Source organism: Ornithorhynchus anatinus, chromosome 17, assembly GCF_004115215.2.
Source record: "Ornithorhynchus anatinus isolate Pmale09 chromosome 17, mOrnAna1.pri.v4, whole genome shotgun sequence".
NCBI classification, from domain to species: domain Eukaryota; kingdom Metazoa; phylum Chordata; class Mammalia; order Monotremata; family Ornithorhynchidae; genus Ornithorhynchus; species Ornithorhynchus anatinus.
This window is the reverse complement of record NC_041744.1, coordinates 3,892,873-3,916,513: the sequence shown is the minus strand read 5'-3', so window position 1 is coordinate 3,916,513 and position 23,641 is coordinate 3,892,873. Positions and strand designations below refer to the sequence as shown.

The 23,641-nt window shown below is 50.3% G+C and overlaps 4 protein-coding genes across 6 annotated transcripts in view; 2 read left to right on the top strand and 2 right to left on the bottom strand.

The window, feature by feature from the left end:
* The window catches only part of KIAA0753 (KIAA0753 ortholog), a 49,343-nt gene extending 46,384 nt beyond the window's left edge, over positions 1-2,959 (bottom strand). Inside the window, exons 1-2 of one of the 2 annotated variants that reach the window (XM_029082103.2) lie at positions 2,812-2,959; positions 725-829 (exon numbers count right to left, since the gene is read on the bottom strand). The gene's annotated coding sequence lies outside the window, so the exon portion shown is untranslated. The remainder of the gene's footprint in view (positions 1-724; positions 830-2,811) is intronic. The other variant, XM_029082104.2, reaches the window with a different exon arrangement.
* Positions 2,960-5,111: 2,152 nt separating this feature from the next.
* Positions 5,112-9,288, top strand: TXNDC17 (thioredoxin domain containing 17). The gene is made up of 4 exons (XM_001513722.5): positions 5,112-5,332; positions 7,608-7,689; positions 8,072-8,147; positions 9,057-9,288. The coding sequence occupies exons 1-4, from the start codon at positions 5,188-5,190 to the stop codon at positions 9,123-9,125; spliced, it is 372 nt and encodes a 123-aa protein (XP_001513772.1). The 5' UTR covers positions 5,112-5,187; the 3' UTR covers positions 9,126-9,288.
* Positions 9,289-10,667: 1,379 nt separating this feature from the next.
* MED31 (mediator complex subunit 31) lies at positions 10,668-16,795 on the bottom strand. Its single transcript, XM_007665078.4, has 4 exons — positions 16,700-16,795; positions 14,847-14,924; positions 12,469-12,565; positions 10,668-10,990 (listed from the first exon to the last, which is right to left on the bottom strand). Exons 1-4 carry the CDS (start codon positions 16,707-16,709, stop codon positions 10,798-10,800), a joined length of 378 nt encoding a protein of 125 aa, XP_007663268.1. The 5' UTR covers positions 16,710-16,795; the 3' UTR covers positions 10,668-10,797.
* Positions 16,796-18,341: 1,546 nt separating this feature from the next.
* On the top strand, positions 18,342-19,560 carry C17H17orf100 (chromosome 17 C17orf100 homolog). 2 transcript variants are annotated; one of them, XR_005661014.1, is made up of 2 exons: positions 18,342-19,190; positions 19,371-19,560. XR_005661014.1 is itself a non-coding variant. In XM_039914592.1 (1 exon), the coding sequence occupies exon 1, from the start codon at positions 18,595-18,597 to the stop codon at positions 18,997-18,999; it is 405 nt and encodes a 134-aa protein (XP_039770526.1). In that variant the 5' UTR covers positions 18,342-18,594; the 3' UTR covers positions 19,000-19,355. The 2 variants fall into 2 exon arrangements, 1 of the variants encoding a protein (XP_039770526.1); XM_039914592.1 differs by lacking the exon at positions 19,371-19,560 and having other exon boundaries at positions 18,342-19,355.
* The last annotated feature ends 4,081 nt before the right edge of the window (positions 19,561-23,641 follow it).

Below are 23,641 nucleotides of genomic sequence, written 5' to 3'. Positions count from 1 at the left end.
ACAATGTTGGTATTTGTTAAGCGCTTACTACGTGCAGAGCACCGTTCTAAGCGCCGGGGTAGATACAGGGTAATCAGGTCGTCCCCCGTGAGGCTCACAGTCTTCATCCCCATTTTACAGATGAGGTAACTGAGGCACAGAGAAGTGAAGTGACTCACCCAGTCACACAGCTGACAAGTGGCAGATCTGGGATTCGAACCCATGACCTCTGACTCCCAAGCCCGGGCTCTTTCCACCGAGCCAGGCAAATGACAAAATGAGGGAAGGGTTCATTTAGGGATGGACGAAGAGGAACTTTAACACACCAATCCTAACCGTTATCTTCACCCCTCCATGAAAGATGGGTCACTATACCAGCTGTCCACAACAAGGAAGTTCATCAACACGACCCTTACTGCGGAAGCCCCTCTATTCTGACTGTGTCATCCTTTTACACTTGTTGAACTTATTTCAATTCAGTCCTTCAGAGGGTGTTCACACATCAATCATTCCAGGACTCCAGCATTTCCAACTTAACAACTGCCCAAAGTGTAGAGGAATTTAGGTTTGGGGTTTTATGAGAGAAGTACTCAAGTCTATGGGAATATTTCAGAAGGTGAAAACATGTCAAGCCAATGGGAAGGACCCACTCGGGGAAAACTGATTTTTCAGAGGACCCAGCCTGACGCATCATTTCAGAGAAGGTGATCTCCCTGCTTGAAACCTTCAAACGCAAACAAAATACCTGTGTCTGCATACTCGGTGGTGCATTCTTTCCAAGTGGTTGAGTCCCGGATATTAATTCGGCAACAGATAGAAGACAAGGCCTGCCCCACAACGGGCTCACAGTCTAGAAGGGGGTGAGAGACAGCAAAAATGAAACAAGCAGTCAGGTGTCAGTACCATCAAAATAAACAGAGTCATAGATATATACACATCATTAATAAAATAGAGCAATAAATAATATACACAAATACACAGAAGAATTAGAGAAGCAGCATGGCTCAGTGGAAAGAGCACGGGCTTTGGAGTCAGGGCTCATGAGTTCGAATCCCAGCTCTGCCACTTGTCGGCTGGGTGACTGTGGGCAAGTCACTTAACTTCTCTGTGCCTCAGTTCCCTCATCTGTAAAATGGGGATTAAGACTGTGAGCCCCACGTGGGACAACCTGATTGCCCTATGTCTACCCCAGCGCTTAGAACAGTGCTCGGCACATAGTAAGCGCTTAACAAATACCAACATTATTATTATTATTATTATTATTATTATTAAGTGCTGTGGGGAGGGGAAGGGGTAGAGCAGAGGGAGGGGGAATGGGGAAGGGAAGAAGGGCAGAGGGAAAGGGAGGGCTCAGTCTGGAAGGCCTCCTGGAAGAGGTGAGCTTTCTTGCCACCGACACCTCTAGGCTGTGAGCTCCCCTCTAACGGTGCGAGCTCGTTGGGGGCAGGAAGAGCATCTCTCTGTTGTTCTAGCGGACTCTCCCAAGCGCTTGGTAATAATAATAATAATGATGGTATTTGTTAAGCGCTTACTCTGTGTCCAGCACCGTTCTAAGTGCTTGAGGAGATACGAGGTGATCGGGTTGTCCCCCGTGGGGCTCACCGTCTCCTCCCCATTTTACAGATGAGGTCACTGAGGCACAGAGGAAGGGAAGTGACTTGCCCAAGGTCACACAGCTGACAAGTGGCGGAGCTGGGATTAGAACCCACAACCTGGGACTCCCAAGCCCAGGCTGTTTCCACTAAGCCACACAGCTTCTCACTCACTCACTCACTCATTCACATGGCTCAGGGGAAAGAGCCCAGGCTTGGGAGGCTGAGGTTGTGGGTTCTAATCCCAGCTCTGCCGCTTGCCAGCTGTGAGACTTTGGGCAAGGCATTTAACTTCTCTGTGCCTCAGTGACCTCATCTGCAAAATGGGGATGAAAACTGTGAGCCCCACGTGGGACAACCTGATCACCATGTATCCCCCAGTGCTTAGAACAGTGCTTTGCACATAGTAAGCACTTAACAAATACCACCATTTATTTTTATTTTTTATTCATCCCCTCACTCATTCATTCATTCACTCATTCATTCATTCACTCACTCACCCACTCACTCAATCGTACTGATTGAGCGCTTACTCCATGAAAAGCACAACGTGGTGGAGTCGAGCAGGGGCTTGGGAGTCAGAGGACTACTCCAGGGCTTAGAACAGTACTTGGCACTTAGTAAGCACTTAACAAATACCAACATTATTATTATGAGTCAGTGAATGAATGAATGAATGTGTGAGTGAATGAATGAGTGACTGAAGGAGTGAGTGAATGGGTGAATGAATGTGTGAGTGAGTGAATGGGTGAATGAATGTGTGAGTGAGTGAATGTGTGAGTGAATGAGTGAGTGAAGGAGTGAGTGAGTGAATGGGTGAATGAATGAATGTGTGAGTAAGTGAATGGGTGTGAATGGGTGAGTGAATGAGTGAGTGAATGAATGAGTGAACGAGTGAATGAGTGAGTGGGTGAATGAATGAGGGAGGGAGTGAATGAGTGAGTGAGTGCGTGAGTGAGTGAATGAGTGAGCGAATGAGTGAGTGAATGAATGAGCGAGCGAATGAATGAATGAATGAGTGACTGAATGAATGGGCGAATGAGTGAGTGAATGAATGAGCGAGAGGAGTGAGTGAGTGAATGAATGAATGAATGAGAGGAGTGAGTGAGTGAGTGAGTGAGTGAGTGAGTGAGTGAGTGAGTGAAGGAGTGAGTGAGTAGCGGCCCAAACGGCGGGGCGGTTCGGCGGGGCCTCCTGGCGGGGCCCGGTCGGCGTCGGGGGGCGGTGGGGGCTGTCTGACCTGCCTCCCAAGGGTGGGGTCGGGGTCGGGGTCGGGGTCGGATCCGGCTTCGGGTCCGGGTCCGCGTCCTGCCCGGCGCTGCGGGCCTCGCGTCGGTGGGCTGAGGGGAGGCCGCGCCCGGGCCCGCCCGGGCCTCGTCCTGCCCGTCACCCTGCTGTCATGGCAACGGCCGCGGGGCCCGCCGGGAACCCAACCCGTCCCCGCCCGGGCCTCGTCCTGCCCGTCACCCTGCTGTCATGGCAACGGCCGCGGGGCCCGCCGGGAACCCAACCCGTCCCCGCCGGGGCCTCGTCCTGCCCGTCACCCTGCTGTCATGGCAACGGCCGCGGGGCCCGCCGGGAACCCGACCCCGCGCCGCTCCCCCCTCCTGTCGTTCTTTCATTCACTCCTTCGGGCCGATTTAGTGAGCGTTTACGCTGGGCGGAGCGCTGTACGAAGCGCTGGCGATGTGCAATTCGGCAACAGATAGAGGCAACCCCTGCCCCACCACGGGCTCACAGTCTAAACGGGGGAGACAGACGATGAAAGACAAGAAAACAAGTAGGCTACGGGCTCACAGTCTACACGGAGGAAAAAGACAAGAAAAGAAAGAAAACAAGTCGTCTACAGGCTCACAGTCTAAACGGAGGAAAAAGACGATAAAAGACAAGAAAACAAGTAGTCTACAGGCTCACAGTCTAAACGGAGGAAAAAGACAAGAAAAGACAACAAGTAGTCTACAGGCTCACAGTCTAAAGGGAGGAAAAAGACAATAAAAGACAGGAAAGCAAGGAGTCTACAGGCTCACAGTCTAAACGGAGGAAAAAGACAAGAAAAGACAACAAGTAGTCTACGGGCTCACAGTCTAAACGGAGGAAAAAGACAAGAAAAGAAAGAAAACAAGTCGTCTACAGGCCCACAGTCTAAAGGGAGGAAAAAGACAAGAAAAGACAAGAAAACAAGTAGTCTACAGGCTCACAGTCTAAACGGAGGAAAAAGACAAGAAAAGACAACAAGTAGTCTACGGGCTCACAGTCTAAACGGAGGAAAAAGACAATAAAAGACAAGAAAACAAGTAGTCTACAGGCTCACAGTCTAAAGGGAGGAAAAAGACAAGAAAAGACAAGAAAACAAGTAGTCTACAGGCTCACAGTCTAAACGGAGGAAAAAGACAAGAAAAGACAACAAGTAGTCTACGGGCTCACAGTCTAAACGGAGGAAAAGGACAATAAAAGACAAGAAAACAAGTAGTGTACAGGCTCACAGTCTAAACGGAGGAAAAAGACAACAAAACAGAACAAGTAGTCTACGGGCTCACAGTCTAAACGGGGGAGAAAGACAAAACACAACCAAGCAAGTAGTCTAGTGGTTTGGTTTTACTGTCTCCATTGTTGAGCCCGTTGTTGGGCGGGGACCGGCTCTATCTCTTGCCCACTTGTACATTCCAAGCGCCAAGCGAGGGAAGCGCTCAAAAAAATACGAAGCAATGAATGGGTGAATGAACGAATGAATGAACGAATGGTGAATGAGTGAGTGAATGACTGAGAGAGTGAGTGAGTGAATGAAGGAACGAATGAGTGAGTGAGTGAATGAATGAGTGAAGGAATGAACGAATGAATGAACGAGTGAGTGAATGAATGAACGAGTGAATGAATGAATGAACGAGTGAGTGAATGAATGAACGAGTGAGTGAACGAATGAACGAGTGAATGAATGAATGAACGAGTGAGTGAAGGAATGAATGAATGAATGAACGAGTGAATGAATGAGTGAGTGAACGAGTGAGTGAGTGAATGAATGAACGAGTGAATGAATGAGTGAGTGAGCGAATGAATGAATGAACGAGTGAGTGAATGAATGAATGAACGAGTGAATGAATGAATGAACGAGTGAACGAATGAGTGAGTGAACGAGTGAGTGAATGAATGAATGAACGAGTGAATGAGTGAGCGAATGAATGAATGAATGAACGAGTGAGTGAATGAGTGAGTGAACGAGTGAGTGAATGAATGAATGAACGAGTGAATGAATGAACGAATGAGTGAGCGAATGAATGAATGAATGAGCGAATGAATGAATGAATGAACGAGTGAGTGAGTGAACGAATGAGTGAGTGAATGAATGAATGAACGAATGAATGAGTGAGTGGGTGAGCGAATGAATGAACGACAGGGCGCAGCTAGGGGGCGGGGCCGGAGGGAGGGGCGAGGGGGGGGGCCTCGCGCGGCAGAAATGGGTCCCTCGCGGGCCGCCGTAGCGGCTCGGGGCGTTGGGGGGGGGGGGAGGGCTGTGAATGAGTCACGTCCCCTTCAAGAGCGGCCCCGAGCACGTGACCCCCTCCTCCCCGCCGGCTACAAATGCCGCGGGGCGCGGCTGGGGAGCGCAGTGGGTGGCGCCATGGCGCGCTGCGAGGAGCTGCAGGTGAGCGGCTACGAGCGGTGCAGCCGGGCGCTGGACGACAACCGCGGCAAGACCGTCTTCGTCTACTTCACCGGCTCCAAGAGCGCCGACGGCCGGAGCTGGTGCCCGGACTGCGAGCAAGGTGAGGCGCGGCCTCCCCCCCCAGGACCCCACTCTGGACGCCTTTAATAAGAATGATGTGGGTATTTCATTCATTCGATAGTATTTATTGAGCGCTTACTATGTGCCGGGCACTGGACCGAGCGCTTGGAATGAACAAGTCGGCAACGGAGAGAGACGGTCCCTGCCCTTTGACGGTATTTATGTGCTTACCATGTGCAGAGCGCTGTGGTAAGCGCTGGGGGAGATCCGGGGTCTTCAGATTGGCCCACGGGAGGCTGCCAGTCTTTATTCCCATTTTACAGATGATAATGTTGGTATTGGTTAAGCGCTTACTATGGGCGGAGCCCTGTCCTAAGCGCACGTGGGGCTCCCGGTCTTCATCCCCGTTTTACAGATGAGGTCACTGAGGCCCAGAGAAGTGAAGTGACTTGCCCACCGTCACACAGCTGCCAAGTGGCGGAGCCGGGGGTCACTGAGGCCCAGAGAAGTTACTAAGGATAATGATGGTATTTGGTAAGCGCTTACAATGGGCAAATCACTGTTCTAAGCGCTGGGGAACACGAGGGGATCAGGTTGTTCCACGTGGGGCTCCCCGTCTTCATCCCCATTTTACTGATGAGGGAACTGAGGCCCAGAGAAGTGAAGTGATTTGCCCACGGTCACACCGCTGGCAAGCGGCGGAGGCGGGATTCGAACCCACGACTTCCGACTCCCAAGCCCGGGCTCTTGCCACCGAGCCACGCTGAAGTGACTTGCTCGTGGTCACAGAGCTGGCGAGCGGCAGAACGGGGATTCGAACCCACGACCTCTGACACCCAAGCCCGGACACTTTCCACCGAGCCACGCTGCTTTTCTGCTCTCCATCCCGTCCTACTTACTGAACACTTAATAATAATGGTGGTATTTGTTAAGGGCTTACTATGTGCCAAGCGCTGTTCTGAGCAGTGGGGGAGCTACAAGGTGGTCCCACGTGAGGCTCACAGTCTTCGTCCCCATTTTCCAGATGAGGTCCCTGAGGCCTAGAGGAAGGGAAGTGACTTGCCCAAGGTCACGCAGCTGACAGGCGGCAGAGTGGGGATTAGAACCCACGACCCCTCACTCCCAAGCCACGTTGCAGCGCTTAACAAGTGCTGTCGTCATCAGGGGGTAGTGGACGGAGCCCGGGCCTGGGAGTCAGAAGTCATGGGTTCTAGTCCTGCTCCGCCCCTTGTCTGTTGTGTGACCTTGGGCAAGTGACTTTACTTCTCTGGGCCTCAGTGACCTCAGCTGGAAAATGGGAAGTGAGACTGTGAGCCCCATGCGGGCTGTGTCCAACCTGATTTCCTTGTATCTACCCCAGCGCTTAGTGTAGCCCCTGGCACATAGTAAGCGCTTAACAGATACCGTAATTATTTTAGTGGAGTTGGTAGACATGTTCCCTGCCCACAAGGAGCTTTCGTGTTTTTTGTCTGTCATTTGTTATAGCCCGTTGGGGGCAGGGAATGTCTGCTTATAATTGTGCTCTCCCAAGCGCTTAGGAGAGTGACCTGCTCATGGTAAGCACTCAAAAACGACCGACTGAATGAACGAACGAACATATGTCTGTCTCCTCTGCTCGTTTGTAATTCCTGGAGGGCAGCGATCGTGACTGCTAGTTCTACTGTACTCCACTGAGTGCTTAGCACAGTGCCCAGCACCGATTGTTCTCCCTCTCTAAAACGAAGGCAACGGGGCAGGATCTGCCCGTTCTATGCGGAAGGGCCAGATCATCCGTGACCCAAAAGATTTTTGTTGTTCTCTGGCGGGTGGTTTTTCATTCATTCAGTAGTATTTATTGAGCGCTTACTATGTGCAGAGCACTGTACTAAGCGCTTGGGATGAACAAGTCGGCAACAGATAGAGACAGTCCCTGCCGTTTGACGGGCTTACGGTCTAATCGGGGGAGACGGACAGACAAGAACAATGGCACTAAACTGAAACTGGGAGGACGGATTAGGAAAATCTGAATAGTTCATTCTCCTCTCTGTCTTATCTCTTTCTTGCACATTATATCTTTCTCCAAAAAAAAAAAGCAAACCCATCCACCTTGTCATTCAGCCCAACAAGGGTTTCCTTAACTACATGCACCCAAAAGGAAAAAACCACTTTCCAGGAATATCAGCCTTTTCTTTGAGGGCCTCTCACTTTCTTTGGTCACGCACTACTTCCCACTTGATTAGGGTTATTAAACCAGACTAAAGTCTACAGTGTGCTTAATCTGGGTAGTGCCTGCCACCTTGAACCCCCTTCAGCTTCGTATCATCTTTACCTCTCAGCTGAACCGATTGTACGGGAGGCCCTGAAAAACATTCCTGCGGGAGCTGTATTCATCTACTGCCAAGTAGGAGACCGATCATAGTAAGTAACTTTTTGGTTCGTTATCTCCTTAGGCATATTTTAGAAACCATTGTTTCAGGTCTAGTGACGCTTTACTGAAGTGAACGAAGCAGGTGGGACATCACCGTGCCGATGGAACACGTTAAATGAGAATATTGGAATACTGGTAACTTTTTTTAAAGGCTTTCTCTGACCGAATTCCAAACCTCCCCAACCAACCATGGGATGGGTCCTTGCCTTCCCTGTGTACGTACACCAAACTCATTCAAGAACGGTCCGTTTCGATGTAAACTCTCAGATCGACATCACCTCGAAAGGTTTTGATAGTGAGAAAAGTGGTGTGCCACTTTGCATCTCAAAAGTTGGAACCATCTATCCTAACCCCGCTCTTCCTCTTTAATAGCTGGAAAGATCCAAACAATGAATTTCGAAAGAACTTGAAGATAACTGCTGTGCCCACTCTACTTAAATATGGGACTGTGAGTACCTCTCTCTTCACTTACTTAAATGTGTTGTGGTGTGAGAAACGAGATGCCCTCATGGAGAAATAGTCTAAAGTACCTGGCAGGCTGCTGTCCCCTCAGGTCACAGCTGCCAAACCTTATCTTTTTAAGTGCTCTATCCACCATGTACATATAAGGCAGGGACGATTACTAAACTCACTGGTATTGCAGGTGTCAGTGGAATTTAGTGTGTTCCTTCTGCGTGCAGAGCACTGAACTAAGCACTTGGGAAAGCGTCACAGAGCCGGTAGACCCATTCCCTACCAAGGAGCTTACAGTGTAGAGGTCGAAAGATTAGAGCTGTCCCTGTGAACCGGTTCGAAAACATGTAAGCTCACCGTCTGGTACTCTCCCAAGTGCTTAGTACAGTGCTCTGCACAGAGTAAGCATTCACATAGCAATAACTGACTGGCACATTAAATCTCCACCGGTGGAAGAGCCCAGTAGAGGACGGAGGGAGGAACGGGACACGGCCCAGATCTTTGCTAGAGGGGCGTTTGGGAAATCTGGCCACATATCTCCCCTCCAGTGACCACCCCACCCTGACAGTCACACAATAGAGGTTGTTGCTAATCATCTGATCACCTCCCAATGTCCTCGCAATAACAAATGTGGGCATACGGGGGGGAGAAACCTTTCCCGTGTTCCTGTCTTTACGCCATAATTAAAAGGATGGTATGCTTTTATGAAGGACCCAGGAATCATTAACGAGCACACTGGACCAAATGTCTATTGAGTCACCGGTGACATGTTCCAACTAGTCGGTGTTAGCTACGCTACTAAGCTTTGTCAGTCCCTAGGAAAGAATGTCTTTTTCCTCCCTATAACTCAGTTGGTGCTGAAATGTTACTCTGTACAATCTTGACTTGTGCTTCTCTCTTTCAGCCTCAGAAGCTGGTGGAGTCTGAATGTAGCAAGGCAGATCTGGTGCAGATGCTCTTTGCGGAAGACTGATTCTCCTTTTTTTAAATCTCCTGACTTTTTTTTTTTTTTAAACCATTTGCTGGCTTGACACATGATCCCCTTAACACTTTCACAGACATGAATCTACTAAAAAACTGAACAGGTGTGATGGGTGCCTGCGACCCCTTGGCTTGAATAAACTACTTCTAATCAATGTTTTTGGGGTGCGTGTCTGTAGAAGTGCAGAAACGGTGGGTTTCAAAGCAGCAAGCCAGGACCGTGATTTATTAAGTACAAGAGACTCGCTTTCACCAGGAACCTACACCCCTTTCTCTATCGGACTCCTATCACCCAGGACCCTTTCTCGTGGATGAAGAACCAAATACAGTAGAAAAACTCGGGTGACTGAGTTATCTGTACTCTTATTCGAAGGCACATCTCCAAGAGGCCTTCCCCAACTAGGCTCTCATCTCATCTCCCCTTCCCTTCTGCCTCTCCCTTGTACTTGGATTTTTGTCCTTCATCGACCCCTCCCTCAGCCCCTAAGTACAGATCCAGTATTTATTTCTATTACTGTCTCCCTCTAGGCTGTAAGCTTGCTGAGGGCAGGGACTGTCTACCAGCTGTTAAAACCGGTCTCTCAAGTGCTTAGTGCAGCCGGATTGATGTGCAAAACATGCCTCTGAGCACTGAGCTGACCTTTAGCCTGTCTTTTCCCCACCCTTATCTCACTTCACTCCTGAGTCCAGATCACAAGTTGCCGATGGCAGCACCCTTGCTTGGAGCAATTAAGGCAGGGAGGATTGGGAGGGAAAAAAATATCCTTATTCTCTCCCCAGTTCCTCGTACCAGTCCAGATCCTCATGTCACATCATCCAAACCAAGCCCCTGCGAACTCGAGAAAAACCGAGCTGGCCCAGCCCAAACCCCCTCACACTCCACTCATTCATCAGCCAGTCCAGAGATCATCAGACTTCGCTCACTAGCCCTCAAATTCTACAGTGCAGTAGCCCTTGCTAGCAGGGAAACATCAGAGCAGGTACCCACTGCTCGACTAAAATATTTTCATGATGTTATTGACAGAGGATGGAAAAAAACTAGAGAACATTCTTCTCCACGCCTGAGACTGTTCTGTAACGAACCCCGAGTTGATACATAGAATCAAAAACAGGAAGCTGGGGGGGGGGGGGGTCTAGCGCTGGTCCATAAAGGATCCTGCTTTCCTTTTAAGTCTCTAGTCCCTTCACAATTGTATTCATCCGAGTGCTTACACTACCTGCTGTTCCTACCTCTCCACCCTAAGTGACAAAATGAGGGAAGGGTTCACCTAGAGGATGGACAAAGAGGAACTTTAACACATCAATCCTAACCGTATCTTCACCCCTCCATGAAAGATGGGTGACTGTACCAGCTGTCCACAACAAGGAAGTTCATCAACACGACCCTTGCTGCGGAAGCCCCTCTATTCTGACTGTGACATCCTTTTATACTTGTGAACTTATTTCAATTCATCCTTCAGAGGGAGTTCACACATCAATCATTCCAGGACTCCAGCATTTCCAACTTAAAAAAAAAAAAAATAATGCAAAAGGAGACGGAGGAATCCCTTGTTTATAAGAAGGAGAGAACCTTACACGGCCGCCACAGAAAAGTTAAGCGTGGAGTCTTTTTCCTTAACTTTACGGAGATACGTGATTTAGACGGGTAGGCGGGAATATGCTCTTCATTTTCCTGAGGTGTTGTTCTGTTGCTGCTGTTCTGCCAGGGCTTGCTGAAGGCGCATTCTTTTCCGTGAATAATGCTGCCAGTGTAGGATCTGCTGCTCGTCAATGAACTTGGCGCACTGGGCATTGACTAGTTCTTTCCGGAAGTGTTCGTACTGCAGCAGCTCAAGCATGTGCAGGCACTGAGGATACCTGCAATAAAAATCAGAAATAATCATAATTACGATTCTCGCTCAGCACTTACTGTGTGCCGAGAGCCGTTCCAAGAGCTGGGGTAGGTACTGGGTGACCTTGGGGAAGTCACTTCCCCGTGGCTCAGTTACCTCAGCTGTAAAACGGGGCTTGAGACCGCGAGCCCCGCATGGGACAGGGACTGTGTCCAACCCGATTTCACTGTATCCACCCCAGCGCTCAGTACAGTGCCTGGCACATAGTAAGTGCTTAACAAAGATGATGATAACAATAATGTTGGTATTTGTTAAGCACTTACTATGTGCAGAGCACTGTTATACAAGTTAATCCGGTCGGGGACACTCCCTGTCCCACATGGAGCGCACCCTCTTAATCCCCATTTTACAGATGAGGTAACTGAGGCCCAGAGAAGTGAAGTGACTTACCCAAGGTCACACGGCAGACAAATGGCAGAGCTGGGTTTAGAACCCAGGACCTTCCGACTCCCAGGCCCGTGCTCTACCCACTAAGCCAGGCCACTTCCCTCGAGCTAAAGATGGGAGGGTTCCCGGATAACCTTTTAAGTATTTTAAGTGCTCTGCACATAGTAAGCGCTCAATAAATACTATTGAATGAATGAAAGTGTGTCTTTCAGGGCTTATTCTCTAACCCGCTAGACAAAGCTGGAAATCATTAACTCTGCCTGTGACCCTTTAAACATCTTGCGTTCACCTATTACTGCAAAATGCCTCAGTGAATAGCCCTCCTTGCTCTAGTGATAGTTTCGCTTTTGTCTTTTAATGATATTTGTTAAGCGCTTACTACTTGCCAGGCACCCTTCTAGGTGCTGGGGAAGATACAAGCTAATCAGGTTAGATAACAGTCCATGTCCCACGTGGGGCTCGTTTTACTGATGAGGTAACGGAGGCCTTGAGAAGCAAAGTGCTTTGCCCAAGGTCACCAACCGGATAAGTGGCAGAGCCACGATTAGAACTCGGGTCCTTCTGACTCCCAGGTCTGCGGTCTCGTCACGTACACCACACTGCTCGATAGCTTGTGCTGAAAACCTAGTTGTCTATTGACTTGGTCCAACTAGGACAACTGATTTTCTTCGCTACATCTACTCCACATTAACCGTATCCAAAACACGGGGTGATTCGGGGCCGCGCAGAAATCGCCAGCACAAGCGAAACACCTCCTCTGTCGGATCTCGGGCGGAAAAGTCGGTTTCAAAACTGCCATCCCCTTATACGGTCACAATGTTGAAATCAATAAGATTTGCCACCAACCACAACCCTGTGAGCAAGAAACTGGGGTAAATACAGAAGCCCAGTCAGGGGCACCCCAAGGGAAGAACCACTGCCCTGCCTGGAAAATATATACGCGCTTCCCAACCCAACCCAGCCCATCCCTCCCCGCGACCATCAACATATTGGGTATTGGCTAGCGCATTCTGTATACTAATTCCAAAGTACGGGGCAGCAGTAAATAATACATACTTTAAGTACTTGGCATATTCAGGTTCCTTCCAGTAAAGTAAGTACTTCAGATAATTAACAAATGCTTTGTCTTTGAAATAACCTCGCTGGGCAAGAACTGAAAGATAAAAAACACCATACGCTTAGACTCAAATTCAAAGGAAATTACGTGAAGCTACAACTCGTATCACACAGAACATAAAAGCGTTTTGATTTTTTTTTATGGGATTTGTTAAGCACTTGGTGTCGGACACTGTTCTAAGCACTGGGGTAGGTGCGAGTTCAGCAGGTTGGACACAGTACCTGTTCCGCGTGGGACTCGGAGTCTAAATTGGAGAGAGGAGGATTGAAGCCTCATTTTATAGATGAGGTCATCGAGGCCCAGAGAAGTTAAGTGACTTTCCCGAGATCACACAGCAAGGAACCGGCAGAGCCGGGATTAGAACCCAGGTCCTCTGACTCCCAGGCCTGAGCTCTTTCCACTAGGCCAGGCTGTTTCTCTAAGTTTTCTTCTGAACGTCCGCAGTCAACAGCCACCTACGGTAGAGAAGCAGCGTGGCTCGGTGGGAAGAGCACGGGCTGGGGAGTCGGAGGTCATGGGTTCAAATCCCGGCTCTGCCGCTCGTCAGCTGTGTGACTTTGGGCAAGTCACTTCACTTCTCTGTGCCTCAGTTACCCCATCTGGAAAATGGGGATGAAGACTGTGAGCCCCACGTGGGACAACCTGATCACCTTGTATCCCCCTCGCCTCCTCCCCCCTCTCCCATCCCACCCCCTCAGCACTGTACTCGTCCGCTCGACTGTATATATCTTTATCACCCTATTTATTTTATTTATTTTGTTTAATGAGATGTACATCACCCTGATTCTATTTAAGTGCTCAATAAATACTATTGAATGAATGAATGAACAGTGCTTTGGGCATAGAAAGGCTTAACAAATGCCATCATTATGATTATTATTACTTAAGTATGTATCCATTTTCATTTTCTGCTATTTAAGCACTTACCCATCTACATTTCCACCTTTCCATTCTGGTCTTCCCATCTGAGATTTATTTTGTATGTCTCTCCCCCATTAGATTGTAAAATCCTCAAGGGCAGTAATGGTGTCTAATTACTGTAACTCTCCCAAATACTTTCTAAAGTCCCTCTAGACTGTAAGCTCACTGCAGGCCGGGAACATGTCTACCGACTCTGTTGCATTGTGCTCTCTCAGCGCCTAGTACAGTGCACTGTACATACTAAGCACTCAATAAACACCACTGATAATAATAATAATGACGATGTTGGTATTTGTTAAGCGCTTACTATGCGCCGAGCACTGCTCTAAGCTCTGGGGTAATCAGGTTGTCCTGTCCTGTGAGGCTCACAGTCTTAATCCCCATTTTACAGATGAAGTGACTTGCCCAAAGTCACACGGCAGACAGGTGGCGGAGCCGGAATTAGAACCCATGACCTCTGACTCCTAAGCCCATGCTCTTTCCGCTGAGCCATGCTGCTTCTCTAAGGATGATCCTGGGAACCCAGTAGGTGCTTAATAAATACTTGGATTGACCAGCTGAATTTATTTATTGATCTATTTATTTATCTATTTACTTATATTAATGTCTGTCTCCCCTTCTAGACTGTGAGTTCACTGTAGGCAGAACTATGTTTGCTGTTCTATTGTAATAATAATAATAATGTTAGTATTTGATAAGCACTTACTATGTGCAGAGCACTGGGGGAGATACAGGGTAATTGTGTTGTCCCACAGTTGATCCCCATTTTACAGATGAGGTAACTGAGGCACTGAGAAGTTAAGTGGCTTGCCCACAGTCACACAGCTGACAAGTGGCAGAGCAGGGATTCGAACCCATGACCTCTGACTCCCAAGCCTGGGCTCTTTCCACCATGCCATGCTGCTACTCTACCCACCCCAGCGCTTAGTACAGTGCTCTGCACACAGTAAGCCCTCGATAAATAACATTGAGAATGAAAATTCTGGGAATACAGTAGGTGCTTAATAAATACTTGGATTGACCGCTAATTTATCGATCTAATGATTTATTTATATTAATGTCCGTCTCCCCCTCTAGACTGTGAGCTCATTGTGGGCAGGAATGTGTTTGTTGTGCTACTGTACTCTTCGAGAGTGCTCTGCACACAGTAAGTGCTCAATAAATACAATTGAATGCATGAATAATATCGATTAACGGGCCTCGGCAGGCACCAAAGTTTTCCACTGGGAAATGTACAAATCTAGTTCTCTAAACCTTCCCTCTGCAACATCTACAGGGATAAACACAATTTTCTCCAATTATAAAGGTTCCGTTTTTAGGTACCGCAAAGTCATCAGTCCACAAACCCCTTGAACTCGACTCTTCTCAACCCAACGTCAACGTCCTGAGCACTTACAGTTGAGGTAGTTTGGGTTAGCCAAGCACTGCACAAACTCCAACTCCAGCTGAAACCGAAGGCGATTTCCGGCGTCATCTATTACGGGGGAAGAAGAGCAGAAATCTGAGAAAATCTGATTCACAGTTACAACGCCTTGCCCGAAAATTCAACATAAAAGAAACACTTCCAGATTACGCCGGTGCTGAGGGGCTGTTTGGGAAGGGAAAAATCAATCAATCAATGGTAGGTATTATTATGGTACTTGGCTCGGTGGAAAGAGCCCGGGCTTGGGAGCCGGAGGTCATGGGTTCGAATCCCTGCTCTGCCACTTGTCAGCTGTGTGACTGGGGGCGAGTCACTTCACTTCTCCGTGCCTCAGTTCCCTCATCTGGAAAATGGGGATGGAGACTGTGAGCCTCACGAGGGACAATGTGATGACCCTGTATCTCCCCCAGCGCTTAGAACAGCGCTCTGCACCTAGTAAGCGCTTAACAAATAGCAACATTATTATTATGGTCAGCTGTGTGACCTTGGGCAGGTCATTTAACCTCTCTGTGCTTCAGTGGCCTCATCTGTCAAATGGGGATGAAGACTGTGAGCCCCCCGTGGGACAACCTGATGACCCTGTCTCCACCCCAGCGCTTAGAACAGTGCTTGGCACATAGTAAGCGCTTAACAAATACCAACATTATTATTATTAAGTGCTGGGGGCGGAGGGGGAAGAAAAGTTCTGGTGAGAGGAGAAGCAGCCTGGCTTAATTGAAAGCACAAGGCCTTATTAATAATAATAATAATAATGTTGGTATTTGTTAAGCGCTTACTAGGTGCAGAGCACCGTTCTAAGCGCTTGGGAGTCACAGGTCGTGGGTTCTAATCCCGCCTACGCCCAAGGCTGTGTGACTGTGGGCAGGTCACTTCTCTGGGAAGCAGCGTGGCTCAGTGGAAAGAGCCTGGGCTTCGGAGTCAGAGGTCATGGGTTCGACTCCCGGCTCTGCCACTTGTCGGCCGTGTGACCGTGGGCGAGTCGCTTCACTTCTCTGTGCCTCAGTTACCTCATCTGTAAAATGGGGATTAACTTGTGAGCCTCACGTGGGACAACCCGATGACCCTGTGTCTACCGCAGCGCTTAGAACAGTGCTCTGCACATAGTAAGCGCTTAACAAATACCAACATTATTATAATTATTATTCTCTGGGCCTCAGTGACCTCCTCTGGAAAATGGGGATTCATTCATTCACTCAACAGTATTTACTGAGCGCTTCCTATGTGCAGAGCACTGGACTATGCGCTTGGAATGGACAAATGGGTCACAGATAGAGACGGTCCCTGCCCTTCGACGGGCGCACAGTCTAATCGGGGGAGACGGGCAAGAACAATAGCAATAAATAGAATCATTTATTCTATTTATTTCGCAATCAATAGAATGGGGATGACCTGGGAGCCTCCCCTGGAGCAGCGTGGCTCCCTGAAAAGAGCGTGGGCTTGGGAGTCAGAGGTCATGGGTTCGACTCCCGGCTCTGCCACTTGTCAGCCGTGTGACCGTGGGCGAGGCCCTTCACTTCTCTGGGCCTCAGTCACCTCATCTGGAAAATGGGGATTATCTGTGAGCCTCAGGTGGGACAAACTGATTCCCCCGTATCTGCCCCGGCGCTTAGAACGGTGCTCTGCACATAGGAAGCGCTTAACAAATACCAACATGATTATTATTAACAACCTCCTGACCCTGTCTCTCCCGCAGCGCTTAGAACAGTGCTCTGCCCGTAGTCAGCGCTTAGCAAATACGGACATTATGTGCAAAATGGGGATGGAGAGGGGACCTGGTGCCTTGGAAGAGCGCTTCGGGCAGTGCAGGGCACCCGGGAAGCGCCTACCTGATGGCATCCCGGTGACTGAGCGTTGGGGAGAGTCCACTACACTCCACCAGGAGGTGGACGCCCCCTCCCGCCCCCCACGAGCTGAAGGCCGCCGCCACTCACCCGTCTCCATGGCAACGGCACCGGCCAGGCCCGCCCTCGGCGCCGGAAGTGGCTCGCGCCCCGCCTGCCCGCCGACGACTTCCCCGAGCGGCGGCGGGAGCGGCCACTTCCGGTCCGGGGCCTTGTGGGATGGCGGCGGGCCGGGCCTCGCTCTGACGCCCGCCAGGCCCTCCCCCTCCCCCTCCCCCCCGGGCCCGGCCGCCTCGGCGGGTTGGGCGGTGGCCAGAGGCCGGGCAGGACTGACCCGCGGCCACCTGAGGAGGCAAACCCTTGGCCTGGATCCTCATGGGAGGCAGCATCAGCATCAGTGCTGCATCCTGAGCCCTTCCTGAGCTGTGCTGAGCGCCTCCTTCAAGGGCAGCCTTTAAAGCGGGCACCGGGATGACTCCTGCTCCAAGCCCATCCGCCTGGGGAGGAGCAACATCACCGTCCATCACCCGTGGTGCGTCCTGAGCCCTTCCTAAACTGTGCTGAGCGCCTCCTTCAACGGCAGCCTTTAAAGCGGGCACCTGGATGACTCCTGCTCCAAGCCCATCCGCCTGGGGAGGAGCAGCATCACCGTCCATCACCCGTGGTGCGTCCTGAGCCCTTCCTAAGCTGTGCTGAGCGCCTCCTTCAACGGCATCCTTTAAAGTAGGCACCTCGCTGACTCCTGCTCCAAGCCCATCAGCCTGGGGAGAGGCAACATCACCATCCATCATCATCCATCAGCGCTTCCCAAGCTGTGCTGAGCGCCTCCTTCAACGGCATCCTTTAAAGTAGGCACCTCGCTGACTCCTGCTCCGAGCCCATCATCCTGGGGAGGGGCAACATCACCATCCATCATCATCAGCGCTTCCTAGGCTGTGCTAAGCGCCTCCAACGGCATCCTTTAAAGCGGGCACCTGGATGACTCCTGCTCCAAGTCCATCAGCCTGGGGAGGAGCAGCATCACCGTCCATCACCAGTGGTGCATCCTGAGCCCTTCCTAAGCAGTGCCTAAGCGCCTCCTTCAACGCCATCCTTTAAAGCGGGCACCTCGATGACTCCTGCTCCAAGCCCATTTCCCCGGGGGAGAGGCAACATCACCATCCATCATCATCCATCAGCGCTTCCTAAGCTGTGCTGAGCACCTCCTTCAACGGCATCCTTTAAAGCGGGCACCTGGATGACTCCTGCTCCGAGCCCATCACCCCGGGGAGGGACAACATCGGGCGGCAGCGGGGCAACATCATCATCCATCGCCAATGGTATATACCGAGCGCCTCCTAAACTGTGCTGAGCGCCTCCTTGAACGGCATCCTTTAAAGTGGGCACCTCGATGACTGCTGCTCCGAGCCCATCACCCGGGGAGGGACAACATCAGGTTGCAACGTGGCCTAACGGACAGCGCAAGGACCTGGGAGTCAGGAGGATCTGGGTTCTAATCCCGACTCCGCCGCTTGTCTGCCGGGTGACCCTGGGCAAGCCGCTTCACTTCTTTGTGCCTCAGTTCCCTCATCTGTCTAATGGAGACTGGACTGTGGGACACGGACCGTGTCCAACCTGATTAGCTTGGATCTACCCCGGCGCGTAGAACAGTGTCTGGCACCTACTAGGCGCTTAACAAATACCATTAAAAAAAAAAAAGGTAGCCGGGGGACCCGACAGGAGTGACCTCATCACGTCACCCTGTGTCCCACTGGCTTTTGGAGGGGGTGTGGGCTGTCCTCAGATTGTGAATGTGTCTGTTTATTGTTGCAGCGTACTCTCCGAAGCGCCTAGTACAGTGCTCCACACACGGTAAGCGCTCAATAAGGACGATCGAATGAATGGATGTTACGACCCCAGGTCACATCTTCAAGATGTCCTCTCCCATGAAGGGAAAGCTGCCTCCACGCGGGGAAAAGTCGCACCGGGTCGAAACGTCGTACGTCAGCGTGGAGACGTCATCCCATCGCCTGGAGACATCCTCTCGCCAGGCGAGCACGTCCACCCGCCACGCGGAGACGTGTCAGCGGCGCACCGAGGCCTCGTCGTCCTCCCCCGTCGGCAAACGGGTCCCTCGGGTGGAGACGTCGTCGCTCCGGGTCGAGACGTCCTCGCAGCACGTAGAGGCGTCGTCCCGTCACGTCAGGGCCTCGTCGCGGAGGGTCGAGACGACCCTGTGGCACACGGAAAGCTCCTCCGGCCGTACCCTGTCGTCATTACGCCAGAACGTGAAGCCACCCCGTTGAGATGTCAGAGCCAGATCGGGTTCCCGACATCCTTCAAAATCCCAGTTGTCCCTGCACGCCGTCCCGTCGGGTCGAAACGTCAAGCTGTCGGGACTGTGGAGTGCGGCGTTTTCACGCTCCCGATCCCCTCCCCGCAGTTCTCGTCCGTCTCGAGGAAGGAGCGTGGAAGGGATTAACGTCCTGCGGATTGGGTGTGTAAGATGCAGAGTTGTATCGGGGAAAATTGGGGTGGAAACCGGAAGCCTGAATCAATCAGTGGAGTGTATTGAGCGCTGTCTGTGGGCCGAGCATTGGATTTCGTGATCGGGAGAGTACAATACGAGAGACTTTGTAAAAATATATACCGTAATAACTTCTTTGTGTTTCCAAAGGACAAGGTTGTCGAGACGTTCGGTGAGGATTTACAGATCCTGTGCTTTTGAAAGTTGAATCGACACTGACATCTTCGCCGCGAACCTGTATTAATCCCCCTAATTCTCTGGCAGTAAACTGAGACCCAAAGGGTAAGCAGCTTGCCCGGGGAGTCAGAGGGCCCTGGGTTCTAATTCCGACTCCGCCACTCGTCTGCTGTGTGACCTGGGGTGAGCCACTTCACTTCTCTGTACCTCCTCTGAAAAATGTGGCCAAAGATTCGTGAGCCTCACGTGAGACATGGACTGTGCCCAACCCGATTGGCTTGTATCTCCCTCAGTGCTTAGTACAATGCCTGGCATATAGTAAGCGTTAACAAATACCATTCGAGAAAATGTTAGTGACAGAGCGGAAAACAAAATTGAGATTGCCAGACTTCCCGGTCATGAAGCTTAAGCCATCCTGGACCACAGAGCGATGAATAAAGGTCCGTTCTCTGCACAGACCTTAGCAGATTGAATATTAGGCATTAAGATAATAATAATGATTGTGATATTAGTTAAGCGCTTACTGTGTGCCAGGCACTGTACTAAGCACTGGGGTGGACACAGGCAAATCGGGTTGGACCCGATGCCTGTCCCCCCGGGGCTTCTCAATCTCAATCCCCATTTTCCAGATGAGGTAACTGAAGCCCAGAAAATAATAATAATAGTGGTATTTGCATCTGATGGTCTGATGACTCTGAGCTCCTAATGAGCAGAGATCACATCAACCCATACTCTTATATTGTACCAAGCACAGAATAAAGTGCTCAGCACTCAATGAGCGCTCAATAAATGCCACCGATTGACTAGAGAAGCGGCGTAGCTCAGTGGAAAGAGCCAGGCTTGGGAGTCAGAGGTCATGGGTTCGAATCCCGGCTCTGCCACTCGGCAGCTGCGTGACTGTGGGCGAGTCACTTCACTTCTCTGCGCCTTAATTACCTCATCTGTAAAATGGGGATTAAGACCGCGCCTCACGTGGGCCAACCTGCGTCTACCCCAGGGCTTAGAACAGTGCTCTGCACATAGTAAGCACTTAACAAATACCAACATTATTATTAATGCTAAGTGAAGCGATCCAGAGTGGCAAGTAATGTAGCGACTAACTCTTGTAAGCTCCCAAATGCTTAGTACAGTATGCAGTGGGCGCTCAATAAATGCCATTGATTGATAGAGTCTTTGGGTCAGGTGGGTCAGGGTCAGGTGACTCCCTGCCCGTTCCTGCAGCTAGAAAGTTGTGAACATTGAAAGCGAATGGAAGATCTAGTGGTTAATGGGACCAAATTAAGCAGCCAGCTTGGTAACCGTGGCCTGCTGACAGAAATCTCCTAAAGCATCACTGAACGCCCGGTAAGTGCTTGTTGATCCTCCTACAGCGTTCTGGACCTCGTTAGGGTTGTTGTCTCACGCTGTCGAGTCGCCGCCACGGACACATCTCTCCCAGAACGCCCCGCCTCCACCTGCGATCCCTCTGGTAGTGGATCCAGAGAGATTTCGTGGTAAAAATCCGAAAGCGGTTTACACGTCGCCGCCTTCCGCCCGGTAAACTCGAGTCTCCGCCCTCGACTCCCTCCCGTGCCGCTGCTGCCCAGCACGGGGGAGTTTTGAGTTGGAGCCGACGGCCTGCAACTCGCCAGCCACCGGCCAGGTTAGGACTGGAAGGGACGGGCCTCTGCTCGACCCTCCCGGAGTCGAGACTGGTAGAGGACTGGAAACTCTCCAGGTGCGACCCTGAGAGAGGGCTCTGGACCTAATAAGCGCTCAATTAATATTATTATTACCGTGGAGTCTTAGCGTACAAGAATCTCCGCTGTCCCCTTAGCATGCTAACTTCTGTGGTAATCTGTTGTTAGCTAGCCATCCCAGAAAGAGTTTCTCCCTCTACGATTATTTCTCCGGGAAATTTTTCTGAACGCGGTCCGAGGACATCTAGCATCCAGCATAGCTGTGATTCTCACGCCAAAACGCCCACAGAGGGAACGTCGAGTAAATCCAGCGGCAGCGTGGCCTTGTGGAAAGAGCGTGGGCCTGGGAGTCAGAAGATCTGGGTTCTAATCCCAGCTCTACCACTTGCGTGCTGTGTGACATAGGGCAAGTCACTTAACTTCTCTGTGCCTCAGTTTCCTCAACTGGAAAATGGGGTTTAGATATTCGTTCTCCCTCTTAGACTGTGAGCCCCATGTGGAACAGGGACTGTGTCCACCCTGATTAACCTGTTTGGACCCCAGCGCTTAGAACAGTGCCTCACAAATAAGCCCTGAACAAATGCCATAATAATAATAATAATAATAATTCCAAACAGTTTCCTTTGGTTTGAAGTAGAAAAGCCTGTCAAAAAAGCCCTTCAAGGACAGGGTTCTGTGTCTGTTTATTGTTCTGTTGGACTCTCCCAGGCATTAGTACGGTGCTTTGCGTACAGTAAGCGCTCAATAAATACAATTGAATGAAAGGGATCGAGTCTTCTACCACTATATTTTCCCACTTACTTTAATACCGTGCTCCCTCAGCAAATAAGAGGCACCCAGTAAATGCTACCGGCTAATAATCGCCTTCAAGTTAACGAAGGTTGCACATCTGGAAACCAACTGAAGAAGATCGGAAGAAAGACAGATGAGTTGGGGTGGGAGGACCAGAGTCGGCAGCAATCGGTTCATCTGTCAACAGTACGTACTGAGCGCCTAGCGTGAGAAGAGCGCCTTACTGAGCACCTGGGCGAGTCGTGGCTCAGTGGAAAGAAGCCGGCCTTGGGAGTCAGAGGTCATGGGTTCGAATCCCAGCTCCGCTGCTTGTCAGCTGTGTGACTGGGGGCAAGTCACTTCACTTCCCTGTGCCTCAGTTCCCTCATCTGTAAAATGGGGACAAAGACTGTGAGCCTCAGGAGGGACAACCTGACTACCCTGTATCTACCCCAGCGCTTAGAACAGTGCTCTGCACATAGTAAGCGCTTAACAAATACTAACATTATTACAACAGAGGATCCCTGCCCTGGAGGAGTGTATGGGGAGACAGGCCTTGAAATAAATTCCAGGAGGCACTAAATCCCATAATCTCCTTCACATTACAGTGTGAGGTAAAGAAGCCCAAATTCATTTGTTGTAGCCCACTTCATCTGCCACGGCAATGGTGCGTTTTTTTAAAAAAAGTGATTTTAAATGTGTGTGTGTGTGATATTTGAATGTGTATATTGTGTAAGTGCAGTCATGTGACCCCAGAATGTGGCAGGAGGATCTTTATCGTCTGTAATTATTGGTAAAAGTTCCATCCTTGTGGGTCCGTAATAAATACCGAACCGCCAACTTTTGTCCGTTTCTCTCCCGAGCAGTCCTAGAGAAAGTAGCCTGTCGGTCGATCGTATTTATTGAGTGCTTACCGTGTGCCGAGCACCGTACTAAACGCTTGGGAGAGTAGAATATAAAAATATAACAAATTCCCTGCCCACAACAAGCTTAGAGTCTAGAGCAGCATGGCTTAGTGCGATAGAGCGCGGGCCCGGGTGTCAGAAGGATCTGGGTTCTAATCCCAGTTCCACCACTTACCTGTCTGCTGTGTGACCTTGGACAGGTCACGTAATCTCTCTGTACCTCAGTTATGTCATCTGTAAAATGGGGTACGGACTGTGTCCAACTCGATTAGCTTATATCTACCCCAGCGCTTAGTGCCGTGCCCGGTACGTGGTACGTGCATCACAAATACAATTTTAAAAACTTGGATAAATGGGTGGAAATACCTTATGTCCCAAGGGGCATTATCTCAAAATACTACTACTGCTAATAATAATGATATTTGTTAAGCAAATATCGGAGCTGCTCAGAGGAGCAGCGTGGCTCAGTGGAAAGAGCCCGGTTTTGGGAGTCAGACGTCATGGCTTCGAATCCCGGCTCTGCCACCTGTCAGCTGTGGGACTGTGGGCGAGTCACTTCACTTCTCTGGGCCTCAATTACCTCATCTGTAAAATGGGGATTAACCGTGAGCCTCACGTGGGACAACCTGATGACCCTATATCTTCCCCAGCGCTTAGAACAGTGCTCTGCACATAGTAAGGGCTTAACAAATACCAACATTATTATTAAGCACTTACTATGTGCCAGGCACTGTTCTAAGCACTGGGGGAGACACAAGATAATTGGGTTAGACACAGTCCCTGTCCCACAGAGGGCTCACGGTCTTAATCCCCATTTTACAGATGAGGGAACTGTGGCCCGGAGAAGTGAAGTGACTTACCCAAGGTCACAGCAGGCGGAGCCGGGATT

Coding starts and splice junctions, on each gene's coding strand:
- TXNDC17 (XM_001513722.5), top strand. CDS start 5,188: ATGGCGCGCTGCGAGGAGCTGCAGGTGAGCGGCTACGAGCGGTGCAGC. Junction 5,333..7,607: donor GTGCCCGGACTGCGAGCAAG/GTGAGGCGCGGC, acceptor TTTACCTCTCAG/CTGAACCGATTGTACGGGAG. Junction 8,148..9,056: donor CTCTACTTAAATATGGGACT/GTGAGTACCTCT, acceptor TCTCTCTTTCAG/CCTCAGAAGCTGGTGGAGTC.
- MED31 (XM_007665078.4), bottom strand. Junction 12,566..14,846: donor TAACCCAAACTACCTCAACT/GTAAGTGCTCAG, acceptor TTTATCTTTCAG/TTCTTGCCCAGCGAGGTTAT. Junction 10,991..12,468: donor GAATATGCCAAGTACTTAAA/GTATGTATTATT, acceptor TTTTTATTGCAG/GTATCCTCAGTGCCTGCACA.
- C17H17orf100 (XM_039914592.1), top strand. CDS start 18,595: ATGGATGTTACGACCCCAGGTCACATCTTCAAGATGTCCTCTCCCATG.